The following is a 19,756-nucleotide window of genomic DNA, read 5'->3' as shown; positions in this document are numbered from 1 at the left end:
AAATTGTGCCACTGCACTCCAGCCTGGGCGACAGACTAAGACTCCATCTCAAAAAATAAACTAGCAAACAAACTGGAACAAACCTTTACTATGTGTGTGATTTTTTAGGAATCCTCAGATCTTATGCTTAATGTCTTTCATCCAGACTACTGGAGAAAACCTGAGAGGTTTCTTCATTCTTCATACTTTATAGAACTGCCTGTTGATGTTTTGGGTTTTCCTGTTTCTTTGAGACCCTGGCTAACCCCTGAGCCTGTTATCAAGGCAGCTTCACAAGCTCCTCAACCTACTTTGGCTGCCAGAGGAGAATGGAGAACAGGTTCTCTCCTCTCCCCAGGATAGTGAATAATGTTTCATGTAGGATCTCGGTTGGGGCTATTTTCAGTTGCCTTATGTACATGCATCCCCATGTTCCCAAACCTGCCTACTTCTGGTTGCCAACAACAGATGAGATTATTCCATTTTGGAGAAAAAAAAAAAAAAAGACATAGAACCAAATCTCCACATTTCTGCTCAAAGACTTCAGGGAGAAATTTTTGGTTAATGTCCAATTGATAGTCTAATAAACAGCAAATTTCTTGGTTTAGGAAAATGTTTCACAACTTGGGAGATAAGTTGTTAGTAAATTCAACCAGGAAAACTTTCAAATTTCATATCCAGAAGGGTTCCCACCAACCACCCTCCCACCAACCTTCTCTCTCTGGCACACTCAGAGGGGACACGAATGGGGGAGGAGAACAAAAACACATGTGTTAGTGGTTTCCAAAAGCCTCCCATGTAAATGTCATGCTCTCCCCTCTTCCTCACTCTCCTGTTTTCTTGAGAAATAGCCATGTTTTTGTTCATTGCTAAGTGACAGATGCCTGTCCAGATTTAGTGGCTTTCCCTCTTCCACAGAGATGCAAATGTGATCACTGATTAAGGCAACCTGGATCTCGAACCTCTCTACAGTGCTAAGGACTGAACTAAAAATAAAGGTATGGGTTCAATTCCACTTTCAGATCTGCATTCAAGGCTAGTTGATGTGTACAGCTCCAAGCCAGGTTCCCAGTTGTAAGTTATTTTATGCCATGTACCATGATTTTAGGGCAATTCAGATGAAATCATCTCTTATCCCCCTACCTCTTTCTCTGTCACCAATACCCTGCCAGAAAAACTACGCTATCCAGTAACCTTTGTTATTGCAATACTTTGAAGGCACCTATGAAATCACTGTCCTTATGAAGACCACAGTACACTTCTCAATGGTGAAGTGGCATCTTCTATAGACCCTTTTCCACCCACCTACCCATCTTCCTGTCCCACTCATTTCTGAGAGTGGTCATCTCTCAATGGAAGTAAAAAGATGGGGTGAAAAGACAAGGATTACAGATGCTTCTGGCAGTAAATGGGGCGTTCCAAGTTGGATGTATTGACCTGGTCTCTAAGCTGGTGACAGAGAGTGGGGAAGGGGCAATGGGTCTTCCTGTCATCTTTCCAGTCATTGAGGCCTCTCTGCTTAATAAGGGAAAGCCAAAAGAAGCCACCAACAGGTTTTTTTCTCTTTTTTAATCTAGCTTTATTGAGGTATTGTTAACTAATACAAATTGTATATATTTAAGTTGTACAAACTGATGTTTATATCACCTTAAATATACATACATACATTGTGAAATGATGACTACAATCAAATTAACATATCTAGCACCTCACACAGTTCCCTTTCTTTTATTCCTGTGGTGAGAATGCTTAAATCCATTCTCTTAGCAAATTTCAAATATATATTATTATTAACTATAATCACCATGCCGTATCATTGAAAACCAAGAAAACATTGGTTTTCTTCATCCAGTTCCACCTGCCTTAGGGAAATTTCACGTGAATTTTGCCAACAGACTTTCTGTCAGACTTAGTTTTTATTATCATTAATGTTTGCCTCTTTCTGTGAATTTATTGTTATTTTACTGATTAGTTAGGAGAGCCTACATGAGAGGAAGGGAACCTAGCGCCATCATAAGCTAGAATTCCTTCCTTTAAATCACTGATTTTTCAGGAGTACCATAGTATAACTTTAAGAATTCTTGTGGTTCCTAAGAGGTATTATATATCTAACAACAAAAAAAAACTGCATGTACAAATCTATTGCTTTACATATTGAAGCATTTTTTTCCATTTTTAGATGTGTGCGTGTTCTTAAATGCTGTTTCAGGGATGTATAAATCTTGTTCATTGAAATATTATTCATGCACTGTTTTTCAATATCCTTATTGAGAAATCTCATAAACGTGCACAATCTGGCATGAAATATTTATTTGGGAGAAAACTGTCACAGACATAGAAATAACTAACGCCTTAGCCAGGCAATGCCCTAGAGGGAAGCAAGAAAAGACCATAAAACATAGTTTACTACCAACTCTAAATGGACAGCTAATATTTCTTACTTTAGAATCCTTTGTACCCATATTAATAAAATGCCTCAAGATGACTGCTCTTTGAAATTTGGGGTCTGTAATGTTAAAACTTAGAATGAACAGGCAGACTATACAGAATCAAAGTCAAAGCAATTAGCAAAGTCTCATTTAGACCCATTACTTCGGCCTTCACTCATAAGCCAAATAACCTCTAATCACTCTTCAGCACAGAACTTCTCTTTTTTGCTGCAGACTCAATTTCTACTAGATCTCATCACCTGAATGTTTTGCAGATATCTCAAAAATTGCAGGTATCTCAAACTCAAGGTGGCCAAACAAAAGTCTTCATCTTACATAAGCCTGACCTGCCCAGAAAAAAAAAAAAAAAAAATTGGCTCTTTTGTTGAATGGCACCTGTATTCATCTAGGTGCCCAAGCCAGAAACAGGAAGACATCTGCTATAAATCACATTTATATCCCCCTGAAATTCACATATTGAAACTGTAATCCTCAATGTGATTTGGAGATGGGGGCCTTTGGGAGGTAATTAGGCCATGAGGGGGAGACTTCATGATGGGATTAGTGCCCTTATATGAAGAGACGAGAGAAAGCTTGCTTCCTTTCCTCCCCATGACCCCCTTCCCCCTACCCATGTGAAGATAGAGCAAGAAGATGTCCACCTGCAAACCAGGAAGAAGGCCCTCACCAGGAACTGACTCAGCCAACACCTTGATCTTGGACTTCCCAGCCTGCAGAACTGTGAGAAATAAATTTCTTTTGTTTAAACTTTCCAGTCCATGATATATTTGTTACAGTATCCTGAACTAAGACAACATCCTAAACTTCTTCCTTTCTTTAACTCTGTTATATCTGACGACCAACCATGTTGCTTTCATTTCCTAAATATTTCTCAGATCTATCCACACTTCACCATGACAATGACTGCTAACCTGATTCAGGGACTTATCTCTCACCTCAGTTACTGCAATGCCTCTCTTTACTCATTTTTATGCCACCTCTTCCTTCATAAATAACAATGTGTAATTTAAAATTCAATACTGCTATTTCCAAACAAAGTTTTTTTAAAAAAGAATTTACTGATAATCTCTATATTCTAACAAAAACATTGTTCTCATCTGTGCATTGACTGCCTCTTCTCTATATGCTACACATTTTATGTAGCTCTAATCATAGTCTATACTCTTCTTTTGTCATTTAACACTAGATACCTGGAATATATTTTTGAAATAGTGTTATTTATGAAAATATTTCATTTCATGATTGTCTGATGCTCCAAAGTGCTCACAACCAAAACTGATTTAAAGACTACATGGTCATGTAAGTTGTTTCACAGACAACACGGCAAGAGACAACTCTGTGCATAAAGCGTTTTGTTGCTATTGATTTTTTTTGTCATGTAAACTTTAAGGGATGGGATTACTGATTCAAACTTCTGCTAACCACTGTTATACTAGGTAATGTGGCATAATGGCTAAGAGAACAGTTTCTAGGCAAGACAACTTAGGTTCCAATCCTAGCTCCACCATTTACAGTGTGACCTTAAACAAGTTACTTAATCCCTCTATGACTCAATTTCCTGTGAAATATGAGTGATAACTGAATCCTCCCTCATGAGGTATCATGAGGATTAAATGACAATATAAGACAAACTCTTAGAACTGTGCTTTACATGTAGCAAGTGCTCCATAAATGCTATTTTATATTGCAGTTTCCAATAAAAGTTATACAAAAGTTTCCAAAAGGATCATGATTACCATACATTCCTCAGGGAACTGCATATCAGTTTTACTGCAATTACGTTACCAAAGGCATTCCACTTTTTTGGTGATTTTTATTTACTTAGTAGTTACCCAATGTCATCTTGGCACAATTTTTTTAAATGCCAGAGAGTCCAAGAGTTGTTCCTTAAGTAAGTTTAAGTTGCTTAAATGAAGCTAGACTTGGGGAACTTTAATTCCTTATTTTTTGTCTTATATCCTGTAGCCAAATAAGCATACAGTTCAATTTTTTAATAAAACAAGTTCTACAAGTTGCCTTGTCTTTCTAATAATGATCGGCAACATAAAAAATGGTACAAAAGAATAGTGAGTGGTAATCCTACAACTGGCAAAGTACCTCAGTAAACCCATTATCTTTATTCTTCTGTTATAGTGACCAGAGAGTGTTGTCAAAGGACATGATATAGAAAAGTCCAATATTGGTCGTTATGCAATCCTTGTCAAAAAGGTCCTAGTAGGAAGATATACAAGTACTAAAAGAGAAAACGTATGCAATGTATATGATGGCTTTAAATATTTGTTCTATCTTTAGTAAGAAATACTACAGACTTTGACTTACATTGAAGGAAAAAAGTATAATTAAATTCTTTGTTAAAATAAACATGCATATCCGACTATCAGAGACAACAACCACCATTATCGACTCCTTGCCAATGTCATGAAACAAACTCCACAGAAACCCAGTAAGATTTGAGTTGCAGTCCTTCTGGTATCACAAATTAGCATTTAAAGCAGTTTTTTTCAAACTGTGGGTCAGGACCTATTAATAAGACAATTTAGTGACCAGTATTTTTTTTCATGAAAAAGAACAGAACATTACAGAGTATGAGCAAGTGCTATTTCAATTATATGTGTGTGGGGTAGTACTGGGGGATAGTTGTATATATACTAGGTCAGGAAATTAACTATATTTCTTATGGATAATAGTTAAACAAGATTAAAAGCTACTAATTTAGAATAAGTCACTTAACCTTTATGAAACTGTTTTCTCATCTCTTAAATAGAAATTACTATTCAACTTCAAAGGGTAGACTCAGATAAAACAATTTCCCTTTTTAAGTAAAACATTGTATTACTATGTTACAGTTACAGCATTTTAGAAGGGTTTCATTAGCGTTTAATGTTCCTCTGACATATATACTCACAGCATGAAGTCACTATGATAGAAACTTAGACATATTGGATCAAACATAACTGAGAAAATGTTATCTCCTTTTGGAAAGGAATAGAGCTAGAGATAGGAAAACCTAAATTTCTTGAAATTTTTATAATCTCCCTTGTGGTATCTACCATAACAGCCTCTAAAAATACACACACACACACACACACACAAAAACAACAAGACCATAGAAGAAGGGCAGCATCTCTATGTGGCTTCAGGGGCCTTGTGAAGAACTGTTACTTAGGAGAATGACCAAAAGAGGGGAACATTTTTATAGGCCATTCCCATAGGAGGCCAGATCAAGAACATGAGCTGCCATCCCACTGTCTGCATGGCCCTTCAGTGGTATTTTACTGGGAGGTAGAAATCATTCCTCTTCTAGTCCCACTTAAAGTTTAGAATCCTGTGTCAGGCTCTAAATGTCACAAACAATCCCAAGCAGCAGATCATTATTTAGCTCTATGTGCTATGTAGGTACATCATGGGATCACTAATAGAAAACATTTTAAGAAACTCTTAGCTAAGAAACTGCAAAAAACTAAGAGTAATGGAAACACATCCTCTTTATGCTCTCTCTCACATGTATGCTACCATTAACGCACCCTTCTGAGGTGAATGACACCTAACAATTCTGTATGAATAAGAAAAGGTGCATCTTCCACCAACATAGAAGGGACTTTAAAAACGAACATGATTCCTACCCAGATGAGTCCGAAAACCCCTTCAAGAGAAATAGAAGATAGGAATTTATCTGATAACTGAGTGATACTCACACCATACAATTTATTTTTTAAATGACACTTGTGACTTCAGATCAGCTTGTTCTGAGTTTTGCTTCTTATAAAGGTTCATGGATTTTTCTGCACCGATCAATCCAGCCCATGTTCTCCTGTCAAGCTTAACTAAGCTCACACATGTAAAACATCTGGCTAGGTTTGAGAGGTACAGCCTTCAGCTCAGGAAGATGCCATGACTCACCTGTGAATCTATGCATAAAAGCCTATTGGACAAATGAACGCAAAAACATATCTGCAAAGGTCTTAGCTTCCTCCATGAATAATTCCCACCACTTTAAGCTGGGGTAGGGTTGGGGGAGGAATAGGGGATGCGCTAACAGATGAGGGCATGCAGGAGGTAGAGGTAATCTGAGGAAATTAGTGAGTATGCAATCAAGAATGCTTTAGTCAGCATTTTGTGCAATAGATCACTAAAGCATGTTCCTCCAGTCTCACTGAAACTTTGTACACTTTGATCATCATCTCCACTTTCTCCAACCACCCTCTTTCCCCAGACTCTGGCAACCATCACTTTAATCTCTAAATTTATGAAGTAAACTTCTTTAGATTCCATATGTAAGCAAGATCATGCAGTATTTATCTTTCTGTGCCAGACTTACACTTACTTCACTTAATATCCTCCACATTACTGAAAATGACAGGATTTCCCCCTTTTTCAAGACTATATAATATTCCATTGTGTATAGATATGACGTTCTCTTTACCCATTCATCTGATGACGCACATTTGGGTTGCTTTCATATCTCAGACATTTTGAGAACTGCTTCAGTGAACATGGGATAGCAGATATTTCTTCAGCATACTGATTTCAATTCCTGTGGATATATACCAAGTAGTGGAATTGCTGGATCATATGGTAACTCTATTTTTAGTTTGTTGAAGGTCCTCCATGCTGTTTTACATAACAGCTGTATTAATTTACATGCCCACTAACAAGTGCACAAGGGTTCCCTTTTCTCCGCACTCTCACCAATACTTGTTACCTTTCATTGTTTTTATACAGTCATTCTAACAGACGTGAGGTGATATCCACAGAATGGAGATATAATAAATAACAATGCATTGTATACTTCAAAAGTGCTAGAATGGATTTTAAATGTTTTTTACACCACAAAAAATGGTAATTATATGAGGTGTAATTTGTTAATTAGCCTGATTTAATTACTCCAACTGTAAACATATATGAAAATATCACACCGTATGCCATAAATATATACAGCTGGGTGAGAAGGTGCATGTCAGTAATCCCAGTCACTCAGGAGGCTGAGGTGGGAGTATTGTTTGAGGTGATCAACCAGGAGCTTGAGGCTATCAACCAGGAGTTTGAGGCTATAGGCTATAGCGCACTATGACGGCGCCTAGGAATAGCCACTGTACTCCAGCCTGGGCAACAGAGCAGGACCGTGTCTCTAAATTTTTAAAAAAAAAAAAAAGGAAACTTAAAAAATATATAATTATTATTTGTCAAGGACAATATATTTAAAAAACAAACAAACAACAACAACAACAACAACAACAAAAAGCAGAATGCTTCAGTCACTGCCCATGGAGCTCCTGCTAGAGAGAGAATCAAACAAATTGAGAAAGAGAGCAACCAGCACCTCAGTTCTGGCAGCTTGCCAGGTAGCGTTTGCTTACCTCTGATCTTACTTAAAAACCATGTGAGATATGTCACAACAAAAGTGTCTCTGTCATAGCAGTCTCAACACAATGAAGATGTTTTTCTAACCAAAAGACACAGTTAGTTGGAAGAGCTCTACAAAATTAGTACCAGGAAAGGCTTTAGTTAACACTTGCCACAGACGCTGGGACCCAGAGAGGCTAAGAGATTTTACCTAAGGTTACACAGCTGGCAGCAGTGTCTAGCCCAGAATCAAGAGCTAACTAGAATCTCCTAAGGTGAAATTGCCTATCACTGTGCGTCTTAATATGTTTTCTAAAAGACAAGGTTCCCTGTTCCTCAGAACTATAACTTCATCACTATACCTTTTCATAAAATCAAAACACTTACGACTGAGTATTCATTGTTTTAATGAATTTAATCATTCATTAAATGGGGCAGGCCCATACATCAGATATGAAAAAGAATTTCCATCTCCGATACATTTTATTACAGACATACAATTTAAGTAATTTTACCCATGTTTACAGTATGCTGCTTGAAATTTAATCATAAGTATATAAAAACATAATTATCTCATACATGAGAGTATATGAAAAGTACCTTTGCAGAAATATATAATTTATACTAAAACTTCACATATTCTGTCACAAAGACTGATTTATTTCAAAGAATGAAGAAACTGAATTACTACTACACCTGGTAACAAAAGATCTGTGCCCATAAGCTCTTTTCTTTAACATCTGTAAGAACTACTGAGAAAAACACAAACATTAACTAAGGTTAAAAGAAAAAAAACAAACAACTTGCAATATAAGCAGCTACAAACAGTGCTCTCCATGTTGAAAAATAAAGTCCACACATAAGTATCCTAGCAAAAATTTCACTACACACACACACGCCTAACAGATGGATTCTAAAAAACAGCTAAGCACTCCACAATCCAAATGCTCAAAAATTAATAATAAAGGTTAATTAACATTCTGGCACATGTGATATTGAGAACAACAGCAGTAATTTGGGGCAGAAGACCCTCTCTCATTCAACCTCTTTTTCTCAATTGTGAGCACACCCTTCTGCCTCCCCTACTCTGCAATCAAATCACAACCACCCAAAACCGAGGTGTCTGCTGCAGCCCAAAACATTTGACTGATAATATCCGGTTTGCCATTCCAGGAAATCCCAGAGCGGTTTTTAAGCCTCTGCCCACAGCTTATAAAGAAAGGCAAGAGAGGAACTAATCGATACCAGCACCCCAGCTGTGACCTGGCACATGAAGAAATCAAGAAAATAAATCCCATCCATAATCTGTATAATTTAACACTTGGAAGAGAGCAACATCTGGGATCGACTCCAAGCAGGACAGTTTTGCCTGGATGGATCTGAGCTTCCTGCACTGAGTGTTAAAGCCGCTTAGGAGGCGATGCCCTCTGGTCCCTCACCAGTCCAGCAAAGGGAATATCATTTTCCTAGCAAGCGTTAATCTACCTCCCCAAAAAAGAGGAGAGTGAGGAAAAGGAAAATAATAACCACTAACATCTACTCCTTGCCAGTAAAGAGGCTGGCAAAGACTCCCCTGACACTTTGAAGGAGGGAAAGCAGGAAACCTTTCCCAAAGGTGGGTTCAGGTCAAACTATTGTCTTGCTAATCAGTCACAATACAGAATGGAAGCTAATGTGAAATGTGGATATGAGTTTGGTGAATCCTACAGTCCTTTCAATGGACCCCAAAGTCCTATCCCCAGGCAAAGTTGGGAAAAAAACAAAAATCCCCTCGGACTACGACTCCCTGGGAAGGCTTTCCAGATTCTTTAAATTGCAGGAAAATGAATTGAGAACATAAACAGATACCTACACATCATCTAAATCACTAGATCTGTCCTCAATTTTAAAACACACACACACACACACACACACACACACACACACACAAACTACACCAGTCGGCAGAACAGGGCATTATAGGAAATAAAGAGTGTTAGTAAAATCCATAATGCTTTCTCTCTGTTAGACCTTCTGGGAGGTTATAATTGCATTTGGCCGGCTGCAGGCTTGTCGGAGAGCCTGGCTTCTTAATAGTCTCAACCCTAAAAGGAGTAACTGTCAAGGGGCGACCCAGCTGAAATCAAACAACAAAAACGGGAACTGTAACCCGCCTGAAATGGGAGGAGGAAAAGGAAGGGAGACTCCTGTATTCATCAGTCAACATTAATGTCCTTTGTTGTTCACCTTTGCACAGAACAGCGAGCGCTATCCTGTTCCTTTTTCTCCGAACGCCAGTGTCAGGATATGCTTTCCTAAAAGCTATCTCCCTGCCCCCAAGAACCAGGCTTTCCTATCCCCCTCCCCATTATCACTCAGCAGCCCTGTATCGCCACACCGCCCCCACTGCGCTCACCCAGGGTCGAGAGGGTGGCCAGAAGTAAAAACACTGCTGAAATACCCGTTCTCCTCCAAAGACCAAAGAACCGAACGGCGCAGATGTTGAAATTTACCATTGCCCCCGCCCCGCAACACACACACCCCATAAACCCGGGATCGCAGGGAGGGAGGAGGGTCAGAGAGGGCTCAGCCTGTCAGAGCGGCTCTCTCCAGGACCCTGCCACATTCCACACTCCGGGAATGTCGATCCGAGCCAGAGGGAAGGGTTTGCGCCTCCCTACTGTTTTGGGGGTGTTCTCTCTGCCCAAGTGTTGTTGTCTCCCTCCCCACCCAGGGGAACCGTTGCAGCTCCCTGTCGCTTTGGGGAAGAAGGGTAAGGAAGGAGAGAAACCCTGTTCGCCTCCTCTTCCAACTTGACACACACACACACACAGAGACAGACAGACAGACAGACACACACACACACACGCCCAGTCGCCACTCCAAACTCCGCAGGCAGAGCCCGAAGCGAGCGGGCCGGCCGCGCACTCCCCCAAGCTGTCCCGGCGCTCTGGGAATCTGTGCGGGTCGCGCCGAGCCGGCGGTGCGGGGCGAGAGCCTGGTGCGCAGCCCTCTGCCTGGAGCTGGCTCGGCAAAGCCCCGTACCCGCTGCGCGATGCCAGGATTAGGCATTTTCAGCCTGGCGGAGCAAGAGGGGCGCGGGGGCAAGGACGAGAAATGCGCACTCGCTCGGGCCAGAGCAGAATAAAAGTTCGCCCCGCGGAGACTCACCCACGCCGTATTTCTCGTGCTCCGTAGGTATCCACATGGCTAAAGGGGCTCCGGGGTCTTCAGGCTTTGTAATCCCCGCGCCCCTTCTCCGGTTCACAACAATGCACAGTCCCCGAGCAGCGCTGCAGCGCCGGAGCCCGGGGGCTTCGCGCAGGCTGCGGGCGCTGGGCAGGATCTGCGCTGGAGGCTCCTGAGCCCAGCGTTGACACTGCGCCGCCAGCAGCTCTCCCGGCGGCGGCTGCTCACAGTCCTCAGATGCGCTCCCGGGGACCCGGCGGCGCAGTCATTGTTCTGATTCACTGAACTAAGCGAACACGCCGGGGCACTCTCGGGCGCACCCCCGCCCGCCAGCGCCTAGTCCAGCCCTCCCGTCCCGGGGCCCCGCGGCACGCTGGGAATTGTAGTTCTGGGCTTCCCCATCCCGGAAGTGGGAGCGGCAATTGCGGTTCGAGGCGGGGATTCAGTTTTACTAATTACGTCCTATTGGCCCAGAGGGCGGCGTAGGTGTGGAGAAAACACGCGTCGACGGGGAGTTCACCTCCAGTCGCATTTCTATTGGTGCCACCCCGCCTCTGCCCCGCCCTGCGGCCCTCCCTTTTCTTCTCTGCCGGGTAATGGCTGCTTCCAAGACCCAGGGGGCTGTCGTCCGAATGGAGGAAGACCGTGATGGGAGCTGCAGCACAGTCGGGGGTGTAGGTTATGGGGGTGAGTACGGTGCCCCGGAGGCGCGGCTGATATGTCTTCCTTTCACTATGACCGGGAGTGCAACGGACCTCTGGTCTGACCCTAGGAGCCCTTTAGCTCTGGGCCGCCTGGGTTCAACGGGGCCCCACGGGTGGTGGCCCAGAGGGATGGGGTGGAGCCGGGGGCGGCTACTTGGTTGGGGCTGCCCGGGGAGGGCGGAGAAAATGCCTTGGAATGGCCTTCCCCTCCGCCGGGGAAGCTCCCTGAGCGTTTGTCTTCTAGTTTGGAGCTCCCAGCTTTGCGCTAGCTGCTGAGTGGGTTTGGTTTAGGTCTGGTTCCCGCGCATGTGTTTATAACTTTGGGATTAGCAGCTCTTTTTTTCCTCACCAGTACACTGCCTCGGTTTGCTTGGTTTGACCTTGCAGATGTGTTTTATTTAGCTTCCGTAGACTTTCCAGTCGCAGACTGGTGGTCAGTGCTATCCACTCTACACATTTGCCCAGTTTGTGAGTGAAGTGTCTTCTGAAGGGAAAGTATCTCACAACCTCCCTGTCGATAGTTAACTGCTCTGGGTGTTCTCCAGATTTGGATGTGGAGCCTGAGACATCTTCCCAGTCTCTGGGTCCTTAGAGAAAGAAAAGGAAAGTGGTAGATAATTCGCACTCGTGGCTTCAAAGAACATTTGAAAAGGGTTATGAAAATCATCACAACTTTGGCTGTACCTGACTTTCAAGTTGTCCTCTGATCCACTGTAGGAATAAAAAACCAAATTTTGAAAGCTGCAGGGGGATTGTGTTTAGGACTCTTTTACCCTTAGTCTATCCCTCCCCCATTCCCCCCACCCCATTTTTGCCTTGGTGTGTAATTTAGCACAAGTTGTCTTTTTCTGATGAACATGGTTTGGGGCTTAAATATGGTTCTCAGACTGTTGAGACTTTGTTTTTCGGTTTATTTGTTTTTGCTTTCACAGTTAAATTGGTATCATCTTAAATATTTACCTCAGCGGCACAGAGATGAAGTGCAGTTTTTTTCCCACTTCCCAACTGTGGAACTCCCTACTCTGAAATTATTTTAGTACCCCTACCAAACAAATCTTTGGTAGTCTCCTGAGTTAAATATTGAGTTTAACACCCTAATGGTTTATTATTGGGTTGGTTATATATTGGGCTATCGGATGGTAACAAACTATTAAGGTTTCCTAGATTCTCAAAGTTCCAGAGGGCTACGAGTTTGAGATCAAAAGATACACTCTTTGGTGAATTTATCTCACAGTCTAACTTATTTTAAAAACTGCACTTTGGGAGGCCGAGACGGGCGGATCACGAGGTCAGGAGATCGAGACCATCCTGGCTAACACGGTGAAACCCCGTCTCTACTAAAAAATACAAAAACAAGAGGAGTGGCCGAACCTTAGTCCCAGCTTCTAAGGAGGCTGAGGCAGGAGGGTAAAACGTGAACCAGGTGGGAAGCTGCATCCAGCCACTCTTGGCTCCAGCCCTGGGCCCGACAAATGAGACTCAGTCTCAAAAAAACACGGCGGTGGCTCAGCCAAATAAACCAGCACTTTAGGGAACAGGCGGGTGGTCACAAGATCAGAATTACGGGGATGACTGGTCAATATGGTGAAACCCCGTCTCTAATAAAAATACAAAAATTAGCTGGGCATGGTGGCGGACGCCTGTAGTCCCAGCTACTCGGGAGGCTGAGACAGGAGAATCGCTTGAACCCGGGAGGCGGAGGTTACAGTGAGCCGCAATTGCGCCACTGCGTTCCAGCCTGGGAGACACAGCGAGACTCTGTCTCAAAAAAAAAAAAAAAAAAGGGTATGCCTTTCAAAAATGTAAAGTATTTAAAAGTATTTATTTTTAAATTTTAAACGTTTAAACGTTTTTAAAACATTTCAAACCATTCAGAAGTGTGTGAAGTAAAAAAAATGAAAATTCCTTCACCTCGCAGTACCACTTCCCGAGTATAAAGTGGTAAGAGTTTGGTACCTAATCTTTCCAACATAATCTTTTTTTTTCTTTTAATCCTACAATCCGTATTCTGTTAAACCAACCTATACTTATATGACACCCATCTGTACGGTTTGATTTTTTTTAATAAAAAGGATAAATCTAGGTAAACTAAAAGATCTGCAACCTTCTTTTTTCTTTCAGCAGTCTATCATAGAAACCCTTCCACGTCAGTACATTTGTTTCCTTTTTTTTTTTAAGGACTGTGCCCATCATATTCCAAAATATGAATGTGCCATGCTTTAGCCATTCCCTTATAAATGAACATGTAGTGGGACTTTAGTTTTTCAGTAATGTTGCAATGAACAGCTTTATGTACATATATTCTTGCCCACTGGGTGTATATTTTGGGGGAAAATTGCTGGATCAAAGGTTATGCAAGTTTAAAATTTTGATAGATGCCAGACTTTACTCTTAAAATATATTCAGCATACATTGCCACCTGTAGTATATGAGTGTTCTTTCCCCCATGTTGTCACAAACTTTGAGGAAATAATTAATCCAGGACCAATGTTTCAATGACTAGTGGATTAAGTAACTGATAGAAAGCTTAGTTTTTGGTTCCAGTTTGTTTTCAACAAAAGTGTTGAGTAGTAGCGAATTTGCAGTGTCTATAACATAAAAAAATTTCTCATCCTGGGTGAGAACTACCCAGTATTCTCATTGTCTTGTAGCAGTCAATAGGAGAAATTAATGGTTGATATTTTTATGTCATTCTTATAAAATTGTCATTAAAAATTCTGCTTAGTAGGCCCGACGCGGGTGGATTACGAGGTCAGGAGTTGAAGACCAGCCTGGCCAAGATGGTGAAACCCCGTCTCTACTAAAAATACAAAAAAAAAAAAAAAAAATTCTGCTTAATAACCTATGTATCATTCTGTTACTTTTTCCAAAATCTTTTCAAAGCCAACAAAGTGTGTTATAAATTTTAGGTGTAAATATTTACATTAAAAGTATATTTTTTTTGTTAGGCAGTGATTTAGGTTATCAAGGATGTCTTGCCCTGTAAAAATCATACACCTTTTTGGATGAGTTCATGACCTTTGTAGGGACATGGATGAAGCTGAAAACCATCATTCTGAGCAAACTGTCGCAAGGACAGAAAACCAAACACCGCATGTTCTCACTCATAGATGGGAATTGAACAATGAGAACACTTGGACATAGGATGGGGAACACCACACACCGGGCCCTGTCGTGGGGTTGGGGGATGGGGGAGGGATAGCATTAGGAGAAATACCTAATGTAAATGACGAGTTAATGGGTGCAGCAAACCAATGTGGCACATGTATACATACGTAACAAACCTGCACGTTGTGCACATGTAACCTAGAACTTAAAGTATAATAAAAATAAAATTTAAAAAAGTCTGGCTAACACGGTGAAACCCCGTCTCTACTAAAAATACAAAAAACTAGCAGGGCGAGGTGGCGGGCGCCTGTAGTCCCAGCTACTCGGGAGGCTGAGGCAGGAGAATGACGTAAACCCGGGAGGCGGAGCTTGCAGTGAGCTGAGATCCGGCCACTGCACTCCAGCCTGGGTGACAGAGCGAGACTCCGTCTCAAAAAAAAAAAAAAGTCATACACCTTTTTGACTTCTTGAAAACTGCTTCTTTTAAGAGATTTTCCTCTTGCTCTGACTAAAATGTTAGTCTGTGCGTTTAATACCCTGGGACAGTGAGGCCTAGGAAGACTTTTTATAGAAATCCTTGCAGTTCCTCAAAATCTCTGCTAGTGAGTCAGTGGGTGGGGTGTAGGCAGGTGCAACACTTTCACTGAGACCACTGTGTTGCCAGATTTCTGTGGCTCCATCATTCTCCAAGAAGGTCCCCAAATTGACGAGGTCAAGTCTCTTTTGTGCTTGTTTTTGTTTTGTTTTTTGTTTTTTGTTTTGAGACAGAGTCTTGCTCTGTAACCCAAGCTGGAGTGGAGTGGCCTGATTTTGGCTCACTGCAACGTCCGCCTCCCTGGTTCAAGTGATTCTCCTGCCACAGCCTCCCCAGTAGCTGGGATTACGGGCGGTTGCCACCATGCCCAGCTAGTTTTTATATTTTTAGTAGAGACGGGGTTTTGCCATGTTGGCCAGGCTGGTCTCGAACTCCTAACCGCAGGTGATCCACCTGCCTCGGCCTCCCAAAGTGCTGGGATTACAGGCGTGAGCTACCATGCCCAGCCGACTAGGTCAAGGGTTAAAGGACACTGCTTTACATACATTTGAAGAGTAACCAGGGTTTCAATTTGTCTCCTAAAATTAAGAACAGATAATAAATAGATTCAGCATCCCTCACGTGGTGTTACTGGCATTTATTCCTTTGCTGTTTTTAGTTAAAAGTCAGCAAGATAGCACAATTTAATGATAATACATTTAGGAGGCTTTTGTGACTGAGGCTGTATCTTCTGACAGTATTAATCTATATCTCCATATTGTAATATTCTGTCAAAGTCAACTTTTTTCCCTCCGAATGCATGTTTAGTAGTTGATGATTTGGGTAATGCTTGGGTTCTGGAGACCATATTATCTGATGATTTTGGTAATGTTTATCTTCTAGAGAACTTACTATCTCATGTGTGATGTCTCTGGAAGAAAGGGGGAAGGGTAGCAGGTGATGTAAACTCCTCATTCTTGTATTTCCTATTTTAATAAATGGCATCAAGTCTAAGCTAGAAACCTAGGAAGCATCCTTGATTCTTAACTCACCTTCAGGTACTGAATTTGATCAGTTAGCAAGCCTTATTTTTCTGTGCCTGAAGTATCTTTTGAACCTGTTCCCTCTATTCATTGCTACAGCCACTATGCCAATTCCATTAGTAACCCTCACCATTACTGCTGAATTACCTACCTGCATCTCCCATACCCCAGAAAGTGCTCTTGAGAACCAGTTGTATGTGTGTTTGTCAGCCTGATTCTGTTCTTGGCTTATTGTTAATGTTTAATAAATGTTTGACCAGAATGGCATTCTAGCCTGGACGATTGCAAAACCTTCCTGTTGGTCTCGCTGACTCTTGACTTTACCTCCTTCAATCCACATTGTAAAACAAATATATTCATGGATCTCCACTTTAAAGCTTCAGTGTAATTCTGCTACATGTATAATTAGGTCCAAATTCTCTGTGTGGCATTTAAGATTCTAATTTACTTGTCTAGCCTCATCTTCAGTCACCCTGCTTCCTTTGCCATATCTCCATTATCCACTTACCATGTCACACTGTAGTTATTTTTTGGCAACTTTGTCTACCCCAGTGGACAGTGAACTTCTTGAGGTCAAGACTTGTCTTATTTCACTTTTGTACATCCAGTGTTTATCAAAGCTGCATACGGTAAACATTGTGTAACAGTCTAATGTTAGAATATGCTTGAAATTTATTCAAGGCATTTAGATTGGCAACTATTTTAAGCAGAGGAACTGAAATAGAATAAAAAACTAAGTAGATGTTTTATACTTGTGAAAGGTATGCATACCAACTAAAATGCAAAATATCAGGAAGATATTCTGTCAAGGTGATCATAGTTCGCATTTAAGGATAGTTTTTCAGTTTTTTAAAATGAAGTTTTAATGTTGTTTAAATAATAATTACATTTTTTAAAAGAATACTTTAGATCTGGCCTTTATAACTTTACGCCTGTAACTGAATGACCTACCACAAGGACCTTGAATTCTGTCTTTCATTATCTATATGGCTGTTACCAGTTTTCTACAGGCTGTCATTCTATTTCTATAAACCATTAAGTACAGTCTCATATATTTGACATGACAGTGGAAAGAGAACTAGACCTTATTTTGGCAAAACTGTATTTAAATTCCAATTCTGACATTTAACAGCTGTGTAACAGGTTTATTATATGTGCTGCCACATTTATGGAAATATCCATATATACCTGTCTTGCAGTTATTGTGATTATTTCATATTTATATATTTATGAAAGTGCAGCATATTTCCTGTTTTAAAGTCAGACCTCAGTAAGTATTAGTTGCTTTCATTATAAAGATATGCCTAATTATAAAAATATGCCTATCAAGAACTGCCTGCTCTTTGAGACTGCATTCACTTAGGAAGCAATCTAAATTGTGGAGTAACCCTGGGGAAGCTTAGGAATGTGTTGGTGATAACTGCTTATGCTGTCAATGCTTTCCTGGAATTTGGGGGTTGTCAGAGTGTCTGTCAGTGCTACATACTAGTATTACAACTATGTGCTCTGCAAGCCTTTATATTATCTTCTGTATCTTTTCTCACTTCTATACAGTGCTACTCTACTCACACCCAGCTCCCCACCCCCATACATGCACTGACACTCAAAGTCATCAAGAAACTCAAGTAACATTGTATACTGGGATTGCCTTGTGAGGTATAGGCCGAGGGATGTCAGAGAAGATAAGAATTATAGAAACTACTCTTGTAGGTCTTGTTTGGTGATATGGTTTGGCTGTGTCCCCACCCAAATCTCATCTTGAATTCCTATGTGTTGTGGGAGGGACCCGGTGGGAGATAATTGAATCACAGAGGCAGGTCTTTCCCATGCTGTTCTTGTGATAGTGAACAAGTCTCATGAGAGCTGATGGTTTTAAAAAGAAGAGTTTTCCTGTACAAGCTCTCTCTTTGCTGCTATCCATGTGAGACATGACTTGCTCTTCCTTGCATTCCGTCATGATCATGAGGCTTCCCCAGCCACGTGGAACTGTAAGTCCATTAAACCTCTTTCTTTTGTAAATTGCCCAGTCTCAGGTATGTCTTTATCAGCAGCATGAAAACAGACTAATACATTTGGTATAAGGTTCTGAAGAGGCCTTCTTTAAAGCATTCTTTTATTTTCCTATGACAAATCAATGGGACCCAACTTGTAGGATATTTAGAGAAGAGCTCTTATTAAAAGGGATATTATAATAATGATGATGCATATGATATCTAACATTTTTTTGAGCCCTAACTGTGCCAGATACTGTTTCAAATGCTTTTATAGGTATTGTCTCATTTCATCTTCACAGCAACCCCTAGGTAGTCATATTATGCTTTTTATTTACAAATGAGGAAACTGATGAAAAGAGTAGCTTGCCCAAGGTCACACAATAACTGAAAAAAGACTTTTATCCTATGCACAGTTGTCATGATGTCTCATAGTAACTAAATTCCATTGAATGGGGTCTGAAACAGACTTTTCTCACACATAAATATGCTCTAAAGCCAATGTTACTTTAGAAAGGCAGTATGGAATAGTGAAAAGATTTTAAAATCAAGTCAACTTAGGATCAGATTCTGGTAAACCTCTGAACTTCAGTTTCTCTTCTGTAAAATGAGTAATACTGTAGCTATATTGCTGGGATGTGGAAGTGATTAGGTGAGATGATATAATAGTCTGGTCTTCAATTGAGACTGTTATTTCAGTCATAGGTATAGGCATATCTTTGGCATATGTGCCAGAAGTGATACAAGTGATTTTAATATGTCTTTTGCACTTGAAGAGCAGTTTATTATTGAGGGATTTGATGGGTCAGATACTGAATTACATTCACTTATTGTGTTGACCTTGACCTTCCCATTCATGCAAAATTATGATGCTGCCCTTTACAACACACACTCATACACTTACATTTGGAAAAACTGTAAAGAGGATGTCGATCAGATTCATATAATAGAAATCATACTCACTTCTAAATATAAATCACGAGTATATAGAAACAAGCAGTGTGCATAAACTGCTATCTCCAGTGATTAAATCTTTAAATGTTTCTATTAGCTCTTGTTAGAGAATTTTGCCACAAACTTAGGGTTCAGTTTTGACTTATTTGATAAACTTCTCAGACGCTGAATGAGTTGGCATTTCATTGACAGTACCTTAAAGACTTGCTACCTCATGCTGAAACAAGTATGTTCAACTGACTGACTTGACCTAAAGGTGAGCAGGGCAGCTTTTTTCGGAAGTGGTGATAGATTTGACTGATCAGTCTTCTGTTTTTCTTTACATCTCACTGATCATCTTTGTGACTAGTGGCATTTATCTGCAACATAGGCAGCTGGGGTTGGATGATATCTTTGGCTGTAGGAACCAAGTAAAGTTTTCTAGAGCTAAACAGGATTTAAACGTTTGCTTCATGGGGTGAAAGGAGGATGGGAAAGAGGGAGTCAACAATTGACAAGTGGT

The 19,756-nt window shown here is 40.9% G+C and overlaps 2 protein-coding genes across 2 annotated transcripts in view; one reads left to right on the top strand and one right to left on the bottom strand.

Moving 5' to 3' along the window:
• The window catches only part of DOCK4 (dedicator of cytokinesis 4), a 472,974-nt gene extending 462,066 nt beyond the window's left edge, over positions 1-10,908 (bottom strand). Inside the window, exon 1 of the mRNA XM_031665939.1 lies at positions 10,168-10,908. Coding sequence (XP_031521799.1) covers positions 10,168-10,297 — 130 coding nt within the window. The 5' untranslated portion in view covers positions 10,298-10,908. The remainder of the gene's footprint in view (positions 1-10,167) is intronic.
• A 508-nt stretch (positions 10,909-11,416) lies between these two features.
• The window catches only part of ZNF277 (zinc finger protein 277), a 142,471-nt gene continuing 134,131 nt past the window's right edge, over positions 11,417-19,756 (top strand). Inside the window, exon 1 of the mRNA XM_003896488.4 lies at positions 11,417-11,627. Coding sequence (XP_003896537.2) covers positions 11,537-11,627 — 91 coding nt within the window. The 5' untranslated portion in view covers positions 11,417-11,536. The remainder of the gene's footprint in view (positions 11,628-19,756) is intronic.

This window comes from Papio anubis, chromosome 4 (genome assembly GCF_008728515.1).
Source record: "Papio anubis isolate 15944 chromosome 4, Panubis1.0, whole genome shotgun sequence".
In the NCBI taxonomy this organism is placed as follows: domain Eukaryota; kingdom Metazoa; phylum Chordata; class Mammalia; order Primates; family Cercopithecidae; genus Papio; species Papio anubis.
This window is presented reverse-complemented; position numbering and strand designations above follow the sequence as displayed.